The 26148-nt window shown below is 36.0% G+C and overlaps 1 protein-coding gene across 6 annotated transcripts in view; it reads left to right on the top strand.

The window, feature by feature from the left end:
- Positions 1-26148, top strand: part of MICU1 (mitochondrial calcium uptake 1) — a 260341-nt gene that overhangs the window by 83512 nt on the left and 150681 nt on the right. For all 6 annotated transcript variants that reach the window (XM_040485339.1, XM_040485338.1, XM_040485337.1 and 3 more), the window contains one exon: positions 8171-8333. In XM_040485339.1, coding sequence (XP_040341273.1) covers positions 8171-8333 — 163 coding nt within the window. The remainder of the gene's footprint in view (positions 1-8170; positions 8334-26148) is intronic.

Here is a 26148-nt window from a genome sequence, read left to right as displayed (position 1 = left end):
TGGGGTCTTTCCATACTTTGACTATTGTCAATAGCACTGCTATAAACATTGGGGTGCATGTGCCCCTTTGAAACAGTATACCTGTATCCCTGGGATAAATACCTAGTAGTGCAATTGCTGGGTCATAGGGTAGTTCTATGTTTAATTCTTCGAGGAATCTCCATACTGTTTTCCAGAGTAGGTGCACCAGTTTACAGTCCCACCAGCAGTGCAAAAGAGATCGTCTTTCTCCACATCCTCGCCAACATCTGTTGTTGCCTGAGTTGTTAATGTTAGACATTCTGACAGGTGTGCGGTAGTATCTTGTTGTGGTTTTGATTTATATTGTGATGTGGAGCATTTTTCCATGTGTCGATTGGCCATCTGGATGTCTTCTTTGGAGAAGTGTCTTCATGTCTTTTGCCCATTTCTTCACTGGATTATTTGGTTTTTTGGGTGTTGAGTTTGATAAGTTTTCTATAGATTCTATCTGATATGTCATTTGCAAGTATCTTCTCCCATTCCATCGGCTGCCTTTTAGTTTTGCTGATTGTTTCCTTTACTGTGCAGAAGATTTTTATTTTGATGAGGTCCCAATAGTTCATTTTTGTGTTTTATTTTTAATTAAAAAAAAATTCTCAGGTGCAAAGAGCTGTCACTCAGTTTATGCTATACCATTGTTGTACATGCTCCTCTGTTTAATATTTATGTTCTTTTATCTAGTTCCATTTGATTTATTTTTGATTTTTAAATTTTTAATTTTATTGTTCCCTCTGGAACTTTAAGTCCTGAATTCAGAAAAATTTGCATACTGCTTCACTGTTGCTTCACTGTAATTTATTTTGTTTTGGAACTCTTCTTAAATGTATCTTGAATGTTCACAACCTATACTGTATATCTTGTAGCTGTTCTGTTATATATTTTTTATTTTATTAGAGAGAGAAAGAGCACAAGCAGGGGAGAGGAGAAGCTGGAGAGAGAGAAAGAGAGAATCCTAAGCATGCTTCAGACTCAGTGCGAAGCTTGATCCCACAACCCTGGTATCATGACCTGAGTCGAAATCAAGAATTGGACGCTCAACTGACTGAGCCACCCAGGCATACATACCTGTTACAGTTTTTCTCATGAGTTCTTTTCCTAATCTCCTAGGGTCTCTTTTTTTTTTCTTCCAAATTTTTTTATGGAAATAAAATAGTTAAATCATAACATTTATCAGGCTGTGTGCTGACAGCTCAGAACCTGGAGCCTGCTCCAGATTCTGTGTCTCCCTTCTCTGCACTTCCCTCCCTCCCTCTCTCTCTCTCTCTCTCTCTCTCTCTCTCAAAAATAAATAAACTTAAAAAGAAAATTAAGGGTGCCTGGGTGGTTCAGTCTGTTAAGTGTCTGACTCCGGTTCAGGGCATGATCTCATGAATTCGAGCCTCGGTTGGGCTCTGTGCTGACAGCTCAGCAGCTGGAGCCTGCTTCAGATTCTGTCTCCATCTCTCTGTGCCCCTCCCCACTCACACTCTTTCTCTCTCTCTTTCTCTCTCTCTCTCTCAAAAACAAACATTAAAAAAAATTTAAAAACATAACATTTACCACATTACCAATTTTTAAGTGTACAGTGTATCATAAAGTGTAATCATTGTCTCACCATCCATTACCGAAACTGTTTTCGTCTTATAAAATTGAAAATATATACCCACTAAACAATAACTCTTTACTACCCTCCTCTCCCAACCCCTGGAAACCACCATTCTACTTTCTCTTCATGCTTTTGAATGCTAAAAATACCTCATAGATACTGAATCATACAGTTTGTATTTTTCTGACTGGCTTATTGCACTTTATATAATGTCTTCAAGATTCATTGTGTTTTAGCATATGTCAGAATTTCCTTACTTTTGGGGGCTGAATAGTATTCCAGGATATGTATTTACCACGTTTTTGCTCATCCATTCATCCATTGGCGGATACTTGGATTGCTTCCACATTGTAACTGTTGTGGAAAATGATGCTGTGAATGTAGATATACAGATATCTATTTGAGACCTTGCTTTCTGTTCTTTGGGTATACACTCTGAAGTGAAATTGCTAGATCATATGGTAATCCTATCTTATTTTTCTTATGGAAGCCCATACTGTTTTACACAGTGATGTGCCATTTTACATTCCTAGCAACAAGGGTTCTATTTTTCTCATAAATTTGCCACTGCTTGTTATATTCTGTTCTTCTTATATTAGTCATCCTAACAGATGTGAAGCAGTATCTCAGTATAGTTTTCATTTGCATTTCCATGATGATCAGTGATGTGGAACAACTTTGCATGTGCTTAGTGGTCAGTTGTATATCTTCTTTGGATAAATGTCTGTTCACATCCTTTGCCCATTTTTGAATTCCATTTTTGTTTTTTTAAATTGTTGAGTTTTAGGGTTTTTTAAAATATAATCTGTTTGTTAACTCCTTATCAGATATATGTTTGCAACAATTTCTTCGCATTCTATGGATTACCTCCTTACTGTATTGATATTATCTTTTGATGCACAAAATTTAAAAACTTTCATGAAGTCCACTTTGTCTCTTTTTTTTCCTCTGTTGCTTGTGCATCTAGTATCATATCCAAGAAATTGTTGCCCAATCTGATGTCATGAATCTTTTGTATGTTTTCTTCTATAAGTTTTATAATTTTAGGTCTTTCATTTTGGTCTTTAACCCAAGTTAACTTTTTAATGTAGAGTTAGATAAGGGTTCAACATTTTTTTTTTTTTTTTTGGGGTGTGGATACCAATTTTCCCAGCACCATTTGTTGAAAAGACTATCCTTTATCCATTACATGGTTGTTTCTCCTTTGTCAAAAATCATTTGACCATATGTGAGGCTTTATTTCTGGCTCTCTTCTATTCCATTGATCTGTATATCTGTCTTTATGTCGGTACCACGTTCTTTTGATGACTGTGCTTTTGTATTAAGTTTTAAAATCAGCATGTAGTAGTCCTCCAGCTCTGTTCTTCTTTTTTCACAGTTGATTTGGCTACATGGAGTCCTTAGGGATTTCCATACCTTGACTATTGTGACTAATGCTGTCATGAACATGGCAGTACCGATATCTCTTCACTATACTGATTTTGTTTCCTTTGGCAGAAGTGGGTTTTCTGAATGATATGGTAGTTCTATTTTTAGGTTTCTTGAGGAACCTCCATGCTATTTTCCATTAAGGCTGAACCAATTTACTTTGCCACCAACAGTGCAAAAAGGTTCCCTTTTCTCCATATCCTCATATACACTTGTTATCTTTTTTCTTTTTGATGATAACCATCTAATAGGTTTGAGGTGATATCTCCTTGTGGTTTTAATTTGCATTTTCCTGATAATTAGTGATGTTGAGCATCTTTTCATGTATCCATTGGCCATTTGGATGTCCTCCTTGAAAAAATGTCTGTTTAGGTCATTCTGCCCATTTAATTGAATTGATTTTTATGGGTTGTTTTTGATTTTGCTATTTATTTGTTTGTTTATTTATTTATTTATTTATTTATTGCCTTTTAAAGTTTTTATTTTAATTCCAGTTAGTTAACATACAGCGTTAGTTTCAATTGTACAACATAGTGATTTAACAATTCCATATATCACCTAGTACTCATCAAAACAAGTGTACTCCTTAATCCCCATCACCTGTTTAACCCATCCCCCCAACCCCCTCCTCTCTGGTAACCATCAGTTCTCTATATTTAAGAGTCTGGTTTTTTTGTCTCTTTCCTTTGCTCATTTGTTTTGTTTCTTAAATTCCAAATATGAGTGAAAATCTTATGGTATTTGCTTTTCTCTGACTTAGTTCGCTTAGCATTATACCCTCTAGACCCATCCATGTTGTTGCAAATGGCAAGATGTCATTCTTTTTTATGGCTGAGTTATATTTCATACCCCCTCTTCTTTATCCATTCATCTATCAATGGACATCAGGTTGCTTCCATAATATGGCTGTTATAAATAATGCTGTGTATTTTTCCCTCCAATTCTGGTCATATTTACTTTATATATTTAGGTTCTCTGTGTTGGATGCATAACTATTCAGAAATCTTATATTCTCTTTATGAATTGACCTTTTATTATTATATTATTCTCTTCGTTGTCCCTTGCTACAGTCTTTGGCTTAAAGTGTGTTTTGTTTGGTAGTATAGCTACTCCTGCTTTCCTCTTGGTTTCCATTTGCATGGAATATCTTTTACCATCAACTTCACTTCTGCTTGTGTGTGTCCTAAAAACTGAAATGAGCTTTTTGTATACAGTATAGTTGGGTATTATTTTTTTATTTCAACATTCTGTTTCTTTTGATTGCAGGATTTAATCCATTACATTTAAAGTAATTATTGATAGATACGGGTTTACTATTGCCATTTTGTTATTTGTTTTCAGAGTGTTTTGTAATTCCTTTACCCTTTATTTCCTTTCTTGTTCTCTTCCTTTGTGACTTGATCATTTTCTGTACCAGTATGCCTAGATTTTTTTTTTCTTTTCACCTTTTGTGTATCTGGTGTAGGTTTTTGCTTTATGATTACCATGGGGCTTACATAAAATATCTTGTAACAGTGTATTTTAAGCAATAACAGCTTAACTTCTAATGTGTACAAAAGCTCTACATTTATACTTTTATGTTTTTAATATCATAATTTATGTCTTTTTACATTGTTTATCCATTTACAGATTATTATAGTTATGTTTAATACTTTTTAAAAAATCTCCATGTTAATGAGAAGTGATTTACCCACCACCATTACAAAATTAGAGTGTTCTGAAATTAACTATATATTTACCTTCACCAGTGAGTTTTACATTTTTATATGTTTTGCTTATACTGATGTCTCTTTGTTTTAGGTTCAGGAATTACCTTTAAAAAAGAAATAAGTTTATTGGGGTGCCTGGGTGACTCACTCAGTTGAGCGTCCAACTTTAGCTCAGGTCATGATCTCAGGGTTTTTGAGTTCGAGTCCCACCTTGGGCTTTCTGCTGTCAGTGAGGAGCCTGCTCTGATCCTCTGTTCCCCCTATCTCTGCACCTCCCCCATTCACATTCTGTCTCTCAAAAATAAATAAAACTTTTTTTTTTTAAGTTTATAAAAATTAAGTTAACGTAGTCTCTACACTCAACATGGGGCTTGAACTCAATGATCCTGAGATCAAGGGCCACATGCTCTACCAATTGAGTCAGCCAGGCACCTCAGGTTCAGAAATTACCTTTAACATTTCTTGTAAGAGTGATCTAGTGTTGATGAACTCCTTCAGCTTTTATTTTCTTGGAAAACTCTGTAATGTGTCTCATTGTGTGTTTCTTTGGATTCATCATGTTTAGGACTCTTTGAGTTTCCTGGGTCTCCATGTCTGTTTCTTTTCCCAGATTGGGATATTTTCAGTCATTTCTTTGAATAAGTTTTCTGCCTCTTTCTCTCGTTCTTTCTCCTTCTGGGATCCCTTTAATGTGCACTTTGGTCCATTTGACGATGTGCTATATATAGTCCCTTAAGCTGTCTTCATTCTTTTTTATTCTCTTTTCTTTTGTTACTGTAATTAGGCAGTTTCCTTAATTTTTCTGCCAGAAATTAATTTGCTTTATATTCAGTGAGACTGGTGTCATAGGGCTTGGAATTTCATAGAACTTTAAGAGGTCATCCTGTAATAGATGATTGTTACTATGGATGGCCAGAAGTTCACTAGATGAAAAAGAGAGGGAGTTCTTAACATGGAAAACAGCTGTTAGGGTACAGATTGGGTGTTATAAATCACCTCTTGAAAGAAAATGTGCCAGACACTAATTTATTACAAGATCTTTCTGCCTGCTACCTTTTCCAAGGTCTGACTGCAGTCTGCATTCAAAGCTTATGTATGAGTTCTGACATCAGGGCCCACAGGGATTCACAGTCACTTGCATTCACTTGGTCTCAAGATATTATAGCCTTGGTTTTCCTTAAGCATTGTACCAAAATTAAACCCGAGAACTGGTTTGGGGACCAGCAGTTTTATTGAAGAGAACTGTCTTAGCATTAGCATCATGAAGTTCCAGAATGTTTTAAGTAAATGATTGAATGTAACTATTATAATTCCTTTAGTAAATCTTTTCTCCAGGCTAACAATCTCAAAATTCTTCACCACTTTTCTATATATCTTGGCTTCTAAGCCATTGTTACCTTGGATGCTATATTCCAAACACTTTATGAAATAGTTTGTTAGAATTCTTTTGAATAAAACCACTTAAAAGGAGACTGCTTTGTATCATTATATCATTTGTTGTGGTGTGATCTCCAAGATACATTACTAAGTGAAAAAAAAAAATATGTACTATACAGTATGTCTATATTAAACTCTTAACAATATGGGAATGCAGAAAGTCTATTACTTTCCTTGGCCTATTGTTTGAAACCAAAACTAATAATATTCAGCAACATAATTTAGGGACTTGCAACAATCAACAAATCTGGTTTGAGTCTAAAAATTATGGACTTTTAAGTTGTTGTCTTTCTATCTTTATCTTGTATAAGATTGACTTAAGTTTTTAGTTCACAAAAACATCTGTGGCAATAGCTATAGCTTATACCCTAAACATTACAAACTGATTATTTTTGTTGTCGTTATTCTGAAGAACAAGAATACAGATGTCCTAATGTTATTTCTTCTATAGCCAGTATTATCCGGCAGGTAGTTACAATATAATATAAAAGGGCCTTTGAGTTAAGACTTGTAGCTATGTCTTAAGGCTTAGTGTGTTTGCCACATGCAAAATGTTTTGATAAACAGTACTCAGATTTTAATGCACATTAGTCTTGGAAGATTCCTGTCATGTATAGTTATAAATTAGAGATCCTTTCCTAGTTGCTGAAAGCATATCAGGTAGTGGAATTAAGACTCTTGAACGGCTGCAGTCAGTGACCTCAAAGTGACCATTTAGCCGGGAGTGGCAATTACAGTGTTAGTTGTGTTAATACGGCAAATTAAAAACATTAATAATTTTTTTTAATATTAGCAAATTGCTTTTTAGACTTTGAACTGTTGGATTTTTAGATTGTATTGCCTTGACATTTCCTACTAGTTATTTATAAGCTACTATTTATTTTTGGCTATCTCAACATCTAAAATTCAGGTATGAGAGAAATCTTTTCACCAGAGTGCTGTGTAGCTAGTATTTTGGTAAAGATTTTTCTCATACCTATATTTGTAAGATAAGATTATGCAGAAGATGCAGTGTTTTGTATGTTGTATACACAGAATCACAGCTTGGATGCCAGATAAAAAATGGGCCTATTAATTTTATACCCTTTTAGTTTAATATATGCCATATTTGATTTTGTTACTATTCAAGTATTTACTTGTGTTCTTCCCAGCTCTGCTCTTTTCTAAATATGGCATATGTAGGGGTGGCTGGGTAGCTCAGTCGGTTAAGCATCCAACTCTGAATTTTGTCTCAGATCTTGATCTCATGGTTTGTGAGATTGAGCCCCAATGTCAGCGCAGTGCCTGCTTGGGGTTCTCTCCCTCTCTCTCTCTCTCTCTTTTTATGCCCCTCCCTCACTCATGTAACTCTCTCCCTCAAAATAATAAACTTTTTTTAAATAAAAAAATAAATGTGATATATATAAAGGATTTCCAGCAGTTTCCTTAATTTTGTAGTCAAAAGTAAAAGGTTTTTTGCCTCAGACTTGTTAATTGAGTTTCCATGATGTGTAGTTTTATTTTTTTAATGCTATAATTCAATGTACTTTGTATTTGAAAGATCATTAGCTGTTTAAACCTATGGATTCCTAATTCTGTCTTGTTTTAGGATTTAAGAAATTGCATCAAAGTAAAAACTGTAAAATCAATCCCTTTAAAAAAAAACTTGGTATTTTGGAATCTGTAGGCTTCCGTGTATATGTCATTATACCCTATTACTGAGACCTTTTGAATTATATGATATTTTCAAATTGTGGCTTTCAGTAATTTAAGAAATTAGAAAATTATTCACAAAAAATTCTAAACAAAAGTTAAGCATTTTCTCAACTGGAATATGAATGTTATATCAGAGGGGAAAGGTTGAAAAGTTTTTGAAATTCAAGTTTATGTCTAGTATAAAAAATCAGTTGTAGAAAAAAAATACGTACTAGAATAACTCCGGATATAAGATGGAAAATATATGAAAATGAGAACTGCTTACTATAGTAACACTCTGAATTTCTAATTTCAGGTGATGGAATATGAGAATAGGATTCGAGCATATTCCACACCAGACAAGATCTTCCGCTATTTTGCCACCTTGAAAGTAATCAATGAACCTGGTGAATCTGAAGTGTTTATGACCCCCCAAGATTTTGTGCGATCCATAACACCTAATGAAAAACAACCAGAACGTAAGTGCTAAAGGGAAAAATAAGATTATGATATTAATTTTTTTATGTTCTTCTTTGTATTGCCTAAACGTTATAGGTCCATGCAATAATTATATTCATTGTGTACTGACTGAATGTCACGTATTATTCCAGTCTTTAGCAGTATAAAAGAGGAGCCCACAGTCTAATGAGCCAATCCTCAACCAGGGTACCGGGTTGAGGAGATTGTAGCCAGGTATCATCTACTGGAAAGATTTAAAGACATATGGTACTTGTTGTCATTGGGCCAAGTGATTGCAGATGGGACAAGCAGCAGACAGACTAAAAAGCCTAGAAAGGAGGAGACTTTGGAGGAAGACATTTCAGGGTGTAGAAGCTTCGAAGAACCATTGTGTATACCTGGAAATCCATAGTGCGGCATGCATGCCCAGGGCCAGACACATGCTTGGAAAACACTTGAGTGAGCTTGTACTTCTTGCTGATCTTTGTGCCCCATGCAGGGAAGTAGTGAAAGTTAACGCAGAGGTGTAGCAGCTCTAGCTAAAAATTAAAGTAGGTCCCCAGCTCAGAGCCAGTCTGCAAACATTAAGAGAGTTGGTGTTTTTTTTTTGTTTTGTTTTGTTTTCATTCTTTTTGCCTCAAACATTTGAATAAGTCTTTGTCCGGTCACTTGCTATTTAGATAATAGAACAGAAATTTCAACGATGACACAAAACAGAGAACACAGCCTTTGCAAAAAAAATATTTTGGAAAAAAATCACTAAACATTGATGAATGTAGTCTTCCACAATGTATATCACACCAAACACTGGGAAATAGGGAGAATCTGGTTTTCAGAATTACCCCATTATAATATTCAAAATGTTCAATCTTTAATAAAACAATTTCATGGCATACTAATAATCAGGAATAAATGACCCATCAATAGAAAGAAAAAGAAATTGACAGAAACCATCCCTGAGGAAGCCCAAGCATTGCACTTACTAGATAATGACTTTAAGTTAGCTGTCTCAGGGCACTTGGGTGGCTCAGCTGGTTAAGCGTCCAACTTTGGCTCAGGTTATGGTCTCAGTGTTCGTGGGTTTGAGCCCTGTGTCGAGCTTGGTGCTGACAACTCAGCCTGGAGTTGTCTTGGGATTCTGTGTCTCCCTCTCTCTCTCTGCCCCGTTCACACACTAGGGCGCGGTCTCTCTCACTCACTCTCATAAATAAACATTAAGAAAAAAAAGATGTTAATTATAATCCCCCAATTAGACATTAAGAAAATAACTCTCTCAAGACAAAGACATTATGTATTGATAAAAGGATTGGTTCATCAAGAAGATATAAGCGTGGTAAATATATACATACCAAATGACTGACCCCAAAATATATGAAGGAAACTGACAGAATTAAAGGGAATAATAGTTCTTCAGTAATAGTCGGAGACTTCAGTACTGCCATTTTGATAATGGATAGAACATTTAGAAAGAAGGTTAGTGAAGAAAGAGGACTTAATGCTATAACCCAATTAGACCAAATACACATTTATAGAACCATTCTACTCAAGAGCAGCAGAATACAGTCTTTTCAGGTGCATATCAAACATTCTCCAGAATACACAAGATAGACTGTATATTAGGTTATGAAATAAATCTTAATGAATTTCAAAGATTAAAATGATACAGAGTATCTTTTCTGATTACAATAGAATGAAACAATCCATATGTAACAGAAGGAAAACTAGAAAATTCATAAATGTGTGGAAAGTAAACAGCATACACTTAACCCTTGGATCAGAGAAGAAATCACAAGAGAAGTTGGAAAATACTTTGAATAAATGAAAGAGAAAATAGAATTTAACAAAACTTATGCAGTGCTGCAAAGTAGTGCATAGAAGGAAACTCATAGCTATAAACACCAACATTTAAAAAGTTTTTTTAAATGTTTATTTCTGAGAGAGAGAGAGAGAGCGAGAGAGAGAGAGAGAGCGCATGAGTGGAGGAGGGGCAGAGAGAGAGAGGGAGACACAGAATCCAAAGCAGGCTCCAGGCTCTGAGCTCTCAGCACAGAGCCTGACACGGGGCTCAAACTCGTGAACTGCGAGATTATGACCTGAGCGGAGTTGGTCATCTAACTGACTGAGCTACCCAGGCGCCCCTATAACCACCAACATTTAAAAAGAAGAATGATCTCAAATCAGTTTCCTAAAAATGGGTGTTGGAACTAAAAAGAAGAGCAGACAAAACCCAAAGATAGAGAAATAAAGAAATAATAAATGTTAATGCAGCAATAAATGGAGAATAGAAAAACAATAGAGCAAATCAACAAACAAAATTTGATTCTTCAAAAAGATCCAAAAAAATGAGGGGCCTTTAGCTAGACCAGGGAAAAAAAGAAGCAAAATAACTAAAATCAGAAATGCAAGTGGGGACATTACTACCTACTTATAGAAATAAAAAGGATTATAAAAGACTACTATGAAGGATTGTATACAAACAAATTCAGCTACCTAGATAAAGATGGAAAAATTTCCAGACACAAACTACCATAGCTCTTAAAATTCAACAAAAAGACAAACAACTCAATTAACAAATGGGAAAGGACTTGAATGTACATTTCTCCAGATAAATATGCAAATGGCAATAAGCACATGAGAACATGCTAAATGTCATTAAGCATGAGGGAAATACAGATCAAAAACACTATATACTACCTCACACGCATATTTAAAAAACAAAGAAGTGTTGGTGATTATGTGTAGAAATTAAAGCCCTCATCTATTGCTGGTAAGAATGTAAAATGGTGCAAACACTATGGAGAACAATTTGTCCATTTCTCAGAAACATGGAATTAACCGTATGACCCAACACTTCCACTAGTAGTATAAGCCAGAATGAATTGAAAACAGGTGCTCGAATGAGTGCCTGTACACGAATATTCACAGCAACACTATTCACAATACCCCAAAAATGGAAACACCCCAAATGTCATTTAACAGATAAATGGATAAACAAAGTATAGCGTATACATACAACGGAATATTATTCAGATGTGGTTGAATCTTGACAACATTATGTTAAGTGAAACAAGCTAAAGACAAAAGGCCACATATCCTCTGATTTTATTTATGTGAAATATCTAATATAGGTAAATCCATAGAGATAGAAAGTGGGTTGTTAGTTGCCAACAGCTTGTTGGGGGAATGAGAACAGATTGCTTAATTGGTGTGAGAATTTCTATTTTGGAGTGATGAAAAGGTTTTGGAACTAGATAGAGGTGGTAGTTATGCAACATCGAAGTACTAAATGCCACTGAACTGGATGGATACTTTGAAATGGTGATGTTATGTTAATGGAATTTCACCTCAATTTTTAAAAGTGGAAAAAAGAATGTGCAGTCAGTCCTCATTTGCAAATTTTGTGTTTGCAAGTTTGCATCCTCACTAAAAGGTACTTGTAATCCCATAATCAGTACTTGCAGTGCTGTTGAGTCATCTGCAGATACATGCAGAACAGCAAAAATTTGAGTCACCCATTACATATGTTGGCCAGCTGAAGTCAAGCAAACGAAGACTCTGCCTTTTTGTTTCAGTTTTCTTTCTTTAAACAAGTGTCCGTGGAGGGAGGGCAGGAGAGAAGAGAGAGAGAGTATAAAATGTCTTAAACAGAAACACAAATAAATCAAGTTTATATATCGATCAGTTAACAAAAATGTTGTGACCAGAGGTTCGAGAAACCCAACCCTGTATTTCCCCTAGGAGAAATAGGTCAGTATTCAGCACTTCATTTTTCATGGCAATTTTATAGAGTATAAATGCCATGTATAATCAGTATAAACTGATTAGCAGAAATCAGTTGTATATGGTACAGGAGTAGGATATAAAAATGAAACTGTTCTTTTACAGGGTATGTTTAAAGAAGATATCCTAAAGGGGGTAGCAGTTGAGTTAAGCTTTGAAGTATGAATAATAGGGGTACCTGGATGGCTCAGTCAGTGAGTGTCCAACTTTGGCTTAGGTCATGATCTCATGGTTCATGGGTTTGAGCCTCGCGTTGGGCTCTGTGCTGACAGCTCAGAGCCTGGAGCCTGCTTCAGGTTCTATGTCTCCCTCTCTCTCTCTGCCCCTCCTCAGCTTGTGCTCTCTCTCTCAAAAATAAATAAAAATTTAAAAAAAGAAGAAAACTGAATAGTAATTCATCATGTATTTGAGAGGGAAAGGGCATTCATTCAGATTGAGTAAATTGTATGGTCAGAATACAGATGTGAAATAGCAGTGTGAGTTTGGGGAACCAGCAAGAGTTATGTTTTCTAACCAGGGAGTTTATAATGTTTTGCCCATATTTATTAACATTAAATATCTCTAGGACAAATGAAAACTCCAGGTAGAACTATCACCTCTCAGCAGTACAGGAAATCTATATATTTATATATTTTGTTATGGCAATTTTCAAATATAAAAATGCAGAGAATAAAATCAATTATAAATCAGCCTATATATATATACCTATCACTTAGCTTCAACAGTTGTCAACACATGGCCAATCTTTTTTTTTTTTTTAAGTTTATTTATTTTGAGAGAGAGAGCAAAGAAGGGGCAGAGAGAGGGAGAGAGAGAATCCCAAGCAGGCTCCATACTGTCAGTGCAGAGTCCAATGTGGGCTCAAACTCAAGAGCCACAAGATTATGACCTGAGCTGAAATCAAGAGTTGGATGCTTAACCAAATGAGCTACCCAGTCACCCCAACACATGGCCAATCTTATTTCATTTATAACTTTCTTATTTCTTCTCCTCACTCTAGATTGTTTTAAAGCCATTCAGACATATCATTTAATCTGTAAATACCTGTGTGTGTCTAAAAGATAAGTACTAAAAAAACCAATAACAATAATTTTTAAATGCTACATTTTTTGAAAATAGCATTTATTTCTTAATAGCATATATCCAGGCACTGTTCAAATTTCCTTCTCTAAAAAACATTATGTATAGTTTGTTTGTTCAAAGCAACCTCCAAAGATGGTCACACACTGTATTTGTTACCTCTTAAGTCTTAACAGCGTTTTTTTTCTCTCTCTCTTTTTTCTTACCATTTGTACAAGAAGAGTTTTATGCCTTGTTTACATCTCTCAGCCCCCCTTTCCCCTTTTTGCTCAGGTTGTTGCTGCAGCAGTTAGAATAGAGGTCTAGCCTGGCAGGAAGAAACCTCAACTATAGAATGCATCCCTTGCTTTCTACTTTAGAGCATCTCTGCTACTAGAGCATGAGACCTTTGCAAGGGACCACTGGACCATATGGGCATGTACACATGTATGGAGGTACAAAGGAGTTTACTCTTTGTTGAGACTTGGTAGATAAATTCTCTCTTCTCCATTGTCTTGGGTGGTCAGTTCTGAGACACAAACTACATGGTTTCTTAGATGGGCCAAGGAGAAGTGCGCCCCAGTTGTCTAAAGCAGCAATCAGCTCCATAACACACCCTTGAATTGGCTTTCCCTCCTTTCCTGGTTCACTCTTCCTGACCCTCTTACACTGGTTCCCTACTTTTTAGGAAACTCAGTCTAGACGTCATTTATTTGTGAAGGAATATAAGTCATTGATATTATAGATTTCCCTCATTTGGGATCTTACTGATTGTATCCCTATGGTATTATTTAATATGTTCTGTACTTTGCCTCTCACCCATGTTGCAAATAAATAATGAAGCAACTAAAAGAGTATACCAAAATGTTGATTCTCTGAATGCTGAGATTATAAGGAATTATTTTACTCTTTTTTATATGTTCCTTTATTTTCTAATACACTTCATATACATTTATTCAACAAGTATTGATTGACCTCTGCTATGAGTTAGACACTGTTCTATATGGAAGGGATGCAGTAATGAATAATATAGGCAAAACTTCCTGTCTTTATAGAGTAGAACGTCTTTTATAATCAGAAAGAAGGTATATAAAATTTCCACTAATTGCATTGAATTTTAGATTAAGAGCCTTTTAAATTAGTTTTAGCTCCTTGTTTTGGGAGATGTGGGAGAGATTAAAGAAGGCCTCTGTGTAAGATAGGGAAAAAAGATTATAAAATATATTCCTGGTTTTTATGGTGGTAAAATATTTTTGTACCTGTGAAATTATTTCTGATACCCAGATAAAATCTAAATTATATCAGTAACTTTAAGAATGTGTTTTGCTTCCAGTGTGACGGTGAAAATGAAGCAAGACTTGAGGCAGCTCACTGAGGATATTTGGTCATTTGAGGAAGATTATTTTTTTCCCCTTTGGAAATCATATTTTTTAATTGCTTCCACACATTTTGATATTTAACTTTGTAATCTTTTTTTTAATTATCAAAAGATCTTTTACACGAACAGAATAGTTACTAAATGTCTAATATGCCATGCACATTCCTGGTTTTCATAAAAAGCCAGAATAATGAATGATTGATTTCCCTTTAAGATGAAAATCATGAGGGAATATTATAATAATATTAAAATGAGATTGGAAAATTTGGCTTCATTTTTGTTTGCTCATGAACAGGAATATCCACAAATATTGATGCAGCAGAAGTAAAATATATATTATTCCTGTGTGGGTTAGAATAAAGAAAAGAGTAAGGCTGGTTTTTTATAGTTTAAATTTCTATCATCAGATGGCTGGACTCTAGCCAGTAGTTCATATTTCAGCTTTGTTTTGTCATGTCTTTCACACATACCATATCCCAGGATACCTAACAGATCTAAATTTATTAAGTTTTAGTTTTAGAACAGTTTAAAAATAATCACAAAGCACACAAAGTCCTAAAATTAAGCAGTTTTAAAATGAGTGGAGAGCTGATGAATTTCAGTAAAAAGCTGATTAAGAATGTTTTTGTACTGGGGCGCCTGGGTGGCTCTGTTGGCTAAGTGTCCAACTCTTGATTTTGGCTCAGATCATGATTTCGTGGTTCATGAGATTGAGCCTTGCGTTGGGCTCACGCTGACAGCAAGGGGTCCGCTTGGGATTCCCACTCTCTCCTCCCTCTCTGCCCCTACCCTCACTCATGCGCTCTGTCTCTGCCTCTCTCTATATATAAATAAATCAACTTAAAAAAAAGAATATTTCTGTGTGACTACCAAGAAAATTTAGAGTATCCTGGGGTGCCTGGGTGGCTCAGTCAGTTAAGCGTCGACTTTGGCTCAGGTCACGATCTCATGGTTCGTGAGTTCCAGCCCCGCGTTGGGCTCTGTGCTGACAGCTCAGAGCCTGGAGCCTGCTTTGGATTCTGTGTCTCCCTCTCTCTCTGCTCCTTCCCCACTCATGCTCTGTCTCTCTCTGTGTCTCAAAAATAAATATACGTTAAAAAAAAATTTTTTTTTAAATTTAGAGTAGCCACAGTTAAGTAGGAGAGACATTAAATGGAAAAAAAAAAGTCTAGTACATGACTTGAATATATTTCATCTCCCTCTATGTGCAGTCTTAATGTCAGCACCATCCCTGGTATAGTGAATGAGGCAGTTGCTTCAGGCTCTGGACTTTGAGTACTCTTGCTGCTGTAGTAACCAGTTTTACATAGCCAGCTAGTGATTGGGAGAAGCAGCAGCATGGGGAGAGTTTTTAAAGTACTATATAGAAAAACTTGAGCTTTGGTCAAGACAGAGAAGATCCCTATTTCCTTTTCACCGTACCCCACTGACTGACTGTATTTATATTGACCCGATTATCCTGGATTCCATATTCTGTCAAGAATGACCCTTCATGCATTTAATAGTCTTACCTAGCACACTTTTAACTTTGAGACACATAATTTTATACTTGATCATATACAATGGGTTCTGGTTCAAGATGGTGATGTAGGAGGATACTGAATCTCCTCCCACAGACACACCAAATCTGCAGCTACATACAAAACAATTTCCTCTGAAAGAAATCCAAAAACTAGATGAGCAACTCCTACACATTGGACAAATGAGAAAAAACCCACATTGAAATAGATAGGAGAGGCTGAGACACAGTCTTGCCATAAATTCATCCCTGGCACAGTACCCAGTGGTCAGGAGAGAACTTAGCTCTGAGCTACTGGAGATGCGAGGGCATTGAATGCTACAGCTCACACCCCAGTTTTTGCGACCTGCACCTGAGAGATGAGCTTCCTGAACATCTAGCTTTAAGGCCAAGAGGCCTTATGTCTTTAACACCCATAGGGCTGACCCAGAGGCAGCTGCCTGAAAAGCGCCCAGTCTTGGTGAAAGAGGCCTATGTTACTTATCTTAAAGCTTCAGCCCGAGGGGCAGGCGTCTCATTTAACATACATCTAGAGGCATACAGACACACTCTCCAAAGACAGAAGCCAGTGGGCTCCATCTTTGCACTTTCCCTCTGCCTCGCTCCAGGTTGCCAGTATCTCCCAGAAAAGAACTTGTGCATGTTTCCAGTGCTCTGGTTTGTGTCACTGCCACCCGGGACACACCCCTTGATTACCTGGCTGTGGTTGGTGGCCTGTGGGGCTTATGTTTGCAGGTCCCATAGGACTGTAACAAATGGAGAAACACTTCTTAATTGGCTACTCCCCCAGGACACAGTGCAGCAAGAAGAGACTGAAAGACACCTCTAGTTTTTCTGTGATAGAGGCTTATTGGCTTATCTTTATTATTAGAAGAGCAGGCTTCTAATTAAACACACATCTAGGGGGCAGCGACTGTTCTCTCCGGAGACTAGGGAGACTGACGGGTGCCATCTTCATGCTCTCTTTCCTCTGCCCCAGGTTGCAGGTGTTTCTGAGAAAGGAGCTTGTGTGCCTATCTGGCTTCCTAGTTTTTGTGGCTTCCACCCAGAAGACACATCTTTTAATAATTTGGCTCAGGTGACAGTGGGACTTGTGTTTACAGATTGAATGGATAGTAAGTAACAAACAAAAACCAATTTTTAACTGACTACCACTGCAGGGCTCAGTGCAGAAGAAGCAAACAGAAACACCCACGTCCCCTTGTTCCCTTGAAAGAGGTATATTTGCATAATTTAAAAGCTGTGGGCTGAGAGTCCAATTAGCCTGAATCTAGGTGCTGACTGAGATTTTCTTCTTTGAGACACTGAGAGATCTTGGCATGCCCTCAACTACTAGGAGTCTCTAAGAATAAAGTAGGCTGCTTGGACAATCAAAGGTTTCAAAGACAATCAAGAACTAGGGCAGGGCTGAACAATAAGGTTCAGTTTCTTTCTTTCTTTTTTAACATTTAAAAACATGTTTATTTTGAGAGAGAGGCAGAGAGCATAAGCATGGTAGGGGCAGATAGAGGGCAACAGAGAATCCCAAGCGGGCTCTGCACTGTCAGCACAAAATCCAACGCAGGGCTTGAACCTGTGAACTGTGAAATGATGACCTGAGCTGAAATCAAGAGTTGGATGCTTAACCAACTGAGCCACCCAGGCACTCCAATAAGGTTCAGTTTCTACATGAGGTCACTCCTTCAAGGTTGAGAGAGGTGGCTATGTTATCTGCATAAAAACCAATACAGAGAGTCAAGGAAAATGAAGAAATAGAGGAATGTATTCTAAAAGGAAGAACAGGGGCGCCTGGGTGGCGCAGTCCGTTAAGCGTCCGACTTCAGCCAGGTCACGATCTCGCGGTCCGTGAGTTCGAGCCCCGTGTCGGGCTCTGGGCTGGTGGCTCGGAGCCTGGAGCCTGTTTCCGATTCTGTGTCTCCCTCTCTCTCTGCCCCTCCCCCGTTCATGCTCTGTCTCTCTCTGTCCCAAAAATAAATAAAAACATTGGAAAAAAAAATTTAAAAGGAAGAACAAGATAAAACCTTAGAAAAAGACCTTAATGAAATGGAGATAAGTGATTTACTTGATAAAGAGTTCAAAATAACAATCATAAAAATGCCTACCAAGTTCAGGAGAATAATGCATGAATAAAGTGAGACATTCAACAAAGAGATATCAAATAGAAGTCACAGAGCTGAAGAATACAATAATGAACTGAACAATACACTAGAGGGCTTCAATAGCAGACTAGATGAGCAGAAGAAAGGATCTGTGACCTTGAAGACAGGGCAGTGGAACTCATTCAATCAGAATAGCAAAAAAGAGAAAAGAACGAGAAAGAGTGAAGATAGCTTAAGGGACAAATGGGACAACATCAGTGGACTAACAGTCACATCATAGGAGTCCCAGAAGGAGAAAAGAAAAAGGGGCAGAAATCTTATTGGAAGAAATAATGTCTGAAAACTTCCCTGAGCTCAGGAAGGAAACAGACCTCCAGATCCAGGAGCTCAGTTTTAAATAAGATTAATCCAAAGAGACTCACACCAAGACACATTTTAAGTGTCACAAGTTAAAGACAAGGAGAGAATCTTAAAAGCAACAAGAGAAAACTTGTTATGTGTAAGGGAACCTCCATAAAACTATAAGCAGACTTTTCAGCAGAAACTTTGCAAACCATAAGGAAATGGACCATATCCAGAAATTGCTTAAAGCAGAAAACTGCTAAACAAAAATACTCTACCCAGCAAAGCTGTCCTTCAGAATTAATGGAGAGATAAAGTTTTCTGGACAAGCAAAAGCTAAAGGAGTGTATCATCACTACACTGGCTTTATAAGAAATGTTAAAGGGAGTTCTTTAAGCTGCAACAAAAGGGCACTAATCAGTAACAGAAAAAACATATGAAAGTACAGGAAATGAATATATTTTTGAAACATTTTTGTGCTGTTTTCTCCCCAACAAGATAAGTTACTTTAGTAGAAGAACCTTCTCTTCTAGTTTTACTTTTAGTTCCTTGTAGTGCTGCTGAGTGTAGAGAAGGTATTGATCAGCAGCAATGAACTGCCTGTTTCTATATGGCCCATGAGCTGAGAATGGTTTTTACTTTTTTCTTTTTCTTGTTTAAAAAGAATGTTTTGAAAAAAAAAATTAAATAAATAAATAAATAAATAAATAAATAAATAAATAAGTGAAAAGAATGTTTTGTGATACTTGAAGATTACATGAAACTGAAATTTTGGTGTCCATGAAAGAGTTTTATTGGAGTATATCCACACTCATTCATTAGGTATTGTTCATGACAGCTTTCATGCAATAGCAGAATTGAATAGTTGTAACAGAGATTATATGTGGCCCACAAAGCCTAAATATTTACTGTCTGGTCTTTTATGCAAAAAATTTACTGACCCTTTCCAAAATAATAAGAAATCTATTCATTGTTCTCTGACCCTAGTTCCTGACACAGAGCTCCTAAAGTCCTTGTAAATAAGATTCTGGGAGCTATCCAGGATATGTTCTTCTCATACTGATGGCAGAGTTGAAAGAAATGAAACCAACCTCAAAAGTCCCTTCCACTCCCCTCCTCTTTTCTTTCCCTCCTTTTATATTCTGTTTCCAAGATGAAACCAATTTAAATATACGTATTAAACTGGACTTAGAATTTTTTTAAATATATAGAGAATATAGGAAATAATAGAAAATACTCTTGTAGCCATTACTTGTTTTTTTCAAATTTTAGTATTTACCCATATTTGTTTCATACCTTTATTTTAAATTATTTTGAAAACCCTGTGTATCGCTCTGAAATGTCATTTCACTCCCTGTCTTCTTAGGGATAACCACTGTCCTTAATTAGGTATTTATCATTCCTGTTGAAGAGTATAACATTCACATATATCCATTTTCCTTCCATAACCCCTAGAGAAGGACAATGATTATATTCATTTCCCCACACTGACTTTGGACTTAGCCATGTGATTTCCTCTGACTAATGATGATATACATTGTGTTCAATCAGAATCTTTAAAAAGAGTCAGTTTGTGGTTTGCTATGTTGTCTTTTACCTCTGCCATCTTCCACAGAGAGGCTGCTGCCCCATCAGCCTGGATCCCAGATTCAATACTCTGTGGAATAGAGCTGCACCCAATATGTGATAGATAAGTACCATGAACAATATATAAGCTTTCCCTATTGGAAGCCACTGAGATTTTAAGGTTACTACTACAGTGTAACCTGGTCTACTCTGACTGCTACATTTCCCCTGTTTTTTAATATGTTGAATATATTTTTACATATGCACGTTTGTATATTTGTTGATCCACGTAGCTGTTGTTCTCTTATTTTCACTGCTGTATAGTTTATCATTTGTATAAATATGTCAGTATTTAATATATCCATTTTCATGTAGATGAACATTTAACTTATTTCCAATTTTGTTAGTCATCTGTTGCTGTGTAACAACCCACCACAAAATGTGAGTGGCATAAAGCAGTGAGCATTTATCTAGCTTCTGCATCTGCAGGCCATGTGAGGTAGACTCTGCTGATCCCCACTGGCCTGGCTCTGTACGTAGGCTCAGGCTTGGTTCATCTAAGCAAGGGCATCTCTGCTTCATGGTTTTGTCAGCAAATTTGTGAGGCTGCCCTATATGTTTCTCATCCTTTTTAGACCACTGGGCTATCCAGAATATGTTCCTCTTACAGTACTGGCAGAGGTGCAAGAAAGCAAGCCAACCTCAGAAGTCCATTTGAAGGATGTCTTATGTCATACTGCTAATATCCCATTGGCCAAAGCAGGTCATGTGGCCGAGCCCAAAGTCATTGGATTGTCCCTGGAGGTCAAGAGAAAGAAAGTGAATATTTGGGAACTGTAGTATGCCAGTGTTTTTACTATTACAAACTGTACCACAATGAACCTTCTTCCATTTGTGCCCTTGTGCATATTTGCAAGAAGTTATTTTCAACATATACCTGGAAGTAGACTTGCTGGCCTCTGGGATACATTCCTCTTCAAATTTTCTAAACATTGCCAAGCTGGTTTCCAGACTAGATGTAATAATTTACATATTCTCCAAGAATGTATGGGTTTTCTCTTCTGCATTCCTGTTAACACTTGGTATTGATAGACTTAATTTTTTAGCAAACTGATTAGAATGAATTATTAAATTCTTGTGGTTTTATTTTGCATTTCACTAGCAACTAGTGAGGCTTATCATCTCCAGATATTTATTGGCTACTCATATTGCCATTCTATGAATTATTTATCTTCTTTACTCACTTTTCTATTTGATTTTTTTATTAGTAGAAGTCCTTTATATATTCTCTGTTGAAAGCTGTCATATATATCTTGCAGATATCTTCTCCTAGTCTATGGCTTGTCTTTTTATTTTGTTTCTGATAATTTTTAGTATACAGAAGTTGCTGGCATTTTCAAATGTAGTGTTTTCCTTGATGGTTTGTACTGTTTCTTTTTAACTACTTTATTGAGATGTAATTAACATAGGATAAGTAGCATATATTTAAAGTATTTGATGAGTTTTGATATACTAGTCCCATGTAGGTACTAGTGAAACCATCATCAGCATAATCAGTATAATGAACTTATTCATCACTCCCAAAAGTTTCTTCATACACATTCGTAATTCTTCCTTCCTGTTTTTTCCTACCTCCTAGGTCCCAGGCCACTAGTGATATGCTTAGTATCTTCTGGGTTTTTTTTTTTTAATTTTTTTTTTAACGTTTTATTTATTTTTGAGACAGGGAGAGACAGAGCATGAACAGGGGAGGGTCAGAGAGAGGGAGACACAGAATCTGAAACAGGCTCCAGGCTCTGAGCCGTCAGCACAGAGCCCGACGCGGGGCTCGAACTCACGGACCGTGAGATCATGACCTGAGCTGAAGTCGGCCGCTTAACCGACTGAGCCACCCATGCGCCCCAGTATCTTCTGTTTTGTATTGATTATCTGTCTAAACTCTGTCAGTTATTGAGAGAAGGGTGTTGATCAACTTTAATTGTGGGTTTGTCTATCATCCTTTCGGTTTTATCAGTATTTGCTTCAAATATTTTGAAACTCTTATTAGGTGCATACATGTTTAAAATGTATTATTCTGTCTTCTTCATGAATTGACCCAATTATCATTATGTAACTGACCTTTATGCTAATATTTTTTTTGCTGCAAAGTACATAGTATCCTATTTATGTAGACCTCCTTATTTTGATCCATTTTTCATGATATATCTTTTTCTAGCCTCTTACTTTTAATCTACCTAAATATATCAGTATCTTTAAAATGAATGTCTTGTAGACAACATACAGTTGGGTCTTATTTTTTATCCAGTGTAATAGTTTCTACCTTTTCATTATGTGTTCAGATGATTTGTATTTAATGTAATTTTTCATATGTTTGGATTTAAGTCTACCATTTTATTATTTGTTTTCTCTTTTTTTCCATCTTTTTAAATGTTCTTTACCCCTTCCTTGCTTCCTTTTTGGATTACTTGAAGACTTTAAAAAATTTTTGATTTTGGGTTTTTGACTGTATTTCTTTGTATATCTTAAATGTAGTGGTTGCTGTAGAGATTATAATATGCATAATTAACTTTTCACAGTTAACTGAGAATTTATATTTTACTGCTTCAAATGGAATATAGATATCTTACCACTATATAGGTCCTTCCCTAATTTATGATATAGCGTCATATGTATTACAGCTACATACATTGAAAATTCCACCAGACGTTGTTTTCATTTCAACTGTCATACATAAAGAACTTAAGAGGAAAAAATGGTCTGTTATATGTATCTAAATATTAACCATTCCTATTGCTCTTTATTTCTTAAATTTCCAATTTCCCTCTGATATCATTTCCTCCCCCCTTGAAAGATAGAATGTGTTGTAGAGCAGGTCTGCTGGTGGTGAATTCTGTTTACCTTCATCTGAGAACATTTTTATTTTGTCCTCATTTTTAAAGAATATTTTCACTAGATAAAGAATTCTGGGTTGAAATTCTTTTAGCACTTTATGTTTTTTTAATGTTTATTTTTTGAGAGAGAGAAGGAGAGAATGAGCAGGGGAGGGGCAGAGACAGAGAAGGAGACACAAAATCTGAAGCAGGCTCCAGGCTCTGAGCTGTCAGTACAGAGCCCCATGTGGGGCTCAAACTCACAAACTGTGAGATCATGACCTGAGCTGAAGTCAGAATGAGCCACCCAGGCACCCATCTTTTAGCACTTTAAACTGGCTGCCTTGGAGAATTTTTTCTTTGACTTTGGTTTTCAGAAGTTTGATTTTTTTTTTTTTAATGTACCTTGTTTTGGGTTTACTAGGCATCTTGAATCTGTAATGAAATTACTGAAGACAAACTCATAAAATGAGAAGAGATGGTATCCAAGGAGGATACTCTAAAAAGTACATATATTTAGGGTACAGGCAGAATAGCCACCAAAAGAGTTTAAGGAGTTACCAAGAATAAATGAAGATTATTGGAAGAAAGTAGAAATGTAGATGTGTCATCTTAGGCAAATTATTTAGCATCTCTAAATCTTAATATTCTTATTTGTAAAATTGAGATCATAGCAACTAATTTGTAGGGGTAAGAAAATTAAAATTTACATATATGTGTGTATATATATACATGGAAAGCATGTAGTATAGGACCTATAAAAATGCTTAGTAGATTATAACTTATTACAATGATTATTAAGACAGAAGATAAAATCAAGTGACTACAGTACAATAAATAGGTCACATATCTAATGAACTAGAACTATACTTTTCTGCCCTATGTTAGTTTGTGTTACTGAAAAATATAATCATTTTAATAAATTTTTGGGGTAATTGCAAATATTGAAAAACAAATCTTTAAATTTGGGGGAGATAGCTGAGACTTCTTAACTATAATTATTCAGAGTTTTCGTTTACCAAGCTCTAATTTATTGAGCTTGAAATGATCTACTTGATTTAGTTTCACTTTTGTCTTTTGACAGAAGGAGTTGCTGTCTTCTTTAAAACAGGTCTTTTAACTGTTCACTCTGAGGCTTAAACTGAGAGTATTATTTTTGTTGTTGTTTATTAATTTTTGAGAGAGAGAGAGAGAGAGAGAGACAGAGACAGAGTGTGAATAGGGGAGGGGCAGAGAGAGAGGGAGACAGAGGATCCTCAGCAGGCTCTGCATTGTCAGTGCAGAGCCCAATGCCAGGCTCGAATTCACAAACCATGAAATCATGACCTGAGCTGATGCTTAACGACTGAGCTACCCAGGTGCCCCTGAACTGAGAATATTCTTATAGTATTTCTTGCACGTTTGTATTATATTTGGTGTAGACTCAAGAAGAGAAGCAACTGCCACAGTTAAAAGGTTTTTGGACAAAATCAGAAAGCCATCATTTAATCTTTCCGGGCTTCAGCTTTCTCATTAACAACAAGGTTAAGTGTGTTTACATCACACTATGAACATTAAGTGGCTTTGAAATTTCTTTGAATAAAAGTCTAAGAATCATAGGAAGCCCCTTAGGGAGAATAGCATAGTGTCCAGTGTTTTTAAGCTGGGACTCAAAGAATGAAGGTGGAGAAATGTAAGGGAACCATTTTATATGGAAGTCACTTGAGTATCATTTTCCTACTGAACATGCTGTGTTTCTGCCTTCATTCTCCATACTCTTCCTCCCCCTCCCCCTGCCCCCCTGCGGGTAAATGGACCTAACAGAATCTCTAGAGTACTAGGAAGAATAGCTTGAATTTTCATCCATCCGCATTTCCCATACTCTACCCCAGCCATTTAAGAACTGATCTAATCTGTCCATCTGCTTCATTTGATAGGTAAAGAAATCTAAATATAACAGACAAAATAATCATCTTAATGTTTTTTTCATCTTAAATGTATTAGTCTTTTGGCCTACTTTATGTCTGTATTTGCTTATAAATGACAGGAATTCTCAGTATGTGCCAGGCTGTCCTTACACACACCTCCTTTTTTTGCAAATGCACATGGGAAAACATTTTCCAAACTATAACAGAGCATTCAGTGAAAACACAAATCTGTTCCATTTTCTCCACCCTCCCAGTCCATGTCACATATGCAATCACTTTTTAAATTTTAAGTTAACTTTTTAGTTCTTTTAGTACACTAAATATATAATACTATATTACTATACTATTACTATAATACTTTGAATTACTATATTACTATAGTAATTACTATAATAATTTACTATACTATTACTATAATAATTTGAAATGTGGCTAGTTTGAATCGAGATATGTTAAAATTATAAAATATGCATGAGATTTTAAAAACAGTATAAAAAAGAAAAATACTTCATAATTTTTATATTGATTACATGTTGAAATGATGCTATCAAATATATTTTGTTTAACAAAGTAAATTATTAAAATTAATTTGACCTGTTTCTTTTTATTATTTTAAAGGTGACTGTTAGATTAAGTTATGCATGTGGCTCACATTTGTTGCTCACATTATATTTCTGGTGGACAGTGCTGCTCTAATTATTAGTAAGCATATGTTTCCCTTTGTTGATGTAGCAAGTTTACTCATGAGTTACCTGATTCTAATCTGATTCTTATTCTTTTCTAAAGGACCAAGAAGGTTTTTTCTGGAAAGTCTTAGGATTTTCCTATTCTCAGTATTCTGAAATTTCAAAAGCATACACTGAATTGTAGGTAGTTTTTGTTCATTTTGCTTAGAACACTTGGTAAGACCTAGTTTCTGTCACTCTTCAGCTCTGAGAAATTTTCTGCTAATGCTTTTTGAATTATTTCCTATTTCTCTTTTTTTTCTTTTTTTTTTAATTCCTCCCTATTTCTGGCAGCACTCTCAACAATAGCCAAATTATGGAAAGAGCCTAAATGTCCATCAACTAACGAATGGATAAAGAAATTGTGGTTTATATACACAATGGAATACTACATGGCAATGAGAAAGAATTAAACATGGCCTTTTGTAGCAACGTGGATGGAACTGGAGAGTGAAATAAGCCATACAGAGAAAGACAATACCATATGTTTTCACTCTTATGTGGATCCTGAGAAACTTAACAGAAACCCATGGGGGAGGGGAAGAAAAAAAAAAGAGGTTAGAGAGGGAGAAAGCCAAAGCATAAGAGAC

Source organism: Herpailurus yagouaroundi, unplaced genomic scaffold (genome assembly GCF_014898765.1).
Source record: "Herpailurus yagouaroundi ecotype Mexico unplaced genomic scaffold, PumYag 163, whole genome shotgun sequence".
In the NCBI taxonomy this organism is placed as follows: domain Eukaryota; kingdom Metazoa; phylum Chordata; class Mammalia; order Carnivora; family Felidae; genus Herpailurus; species Herpailurus yagouaroundi.
The sequence above is the reverse complement of the archived record's forward strand: the minus strand, read 5'-3'. Positions and strand labels throughout refer to the sequence as shown.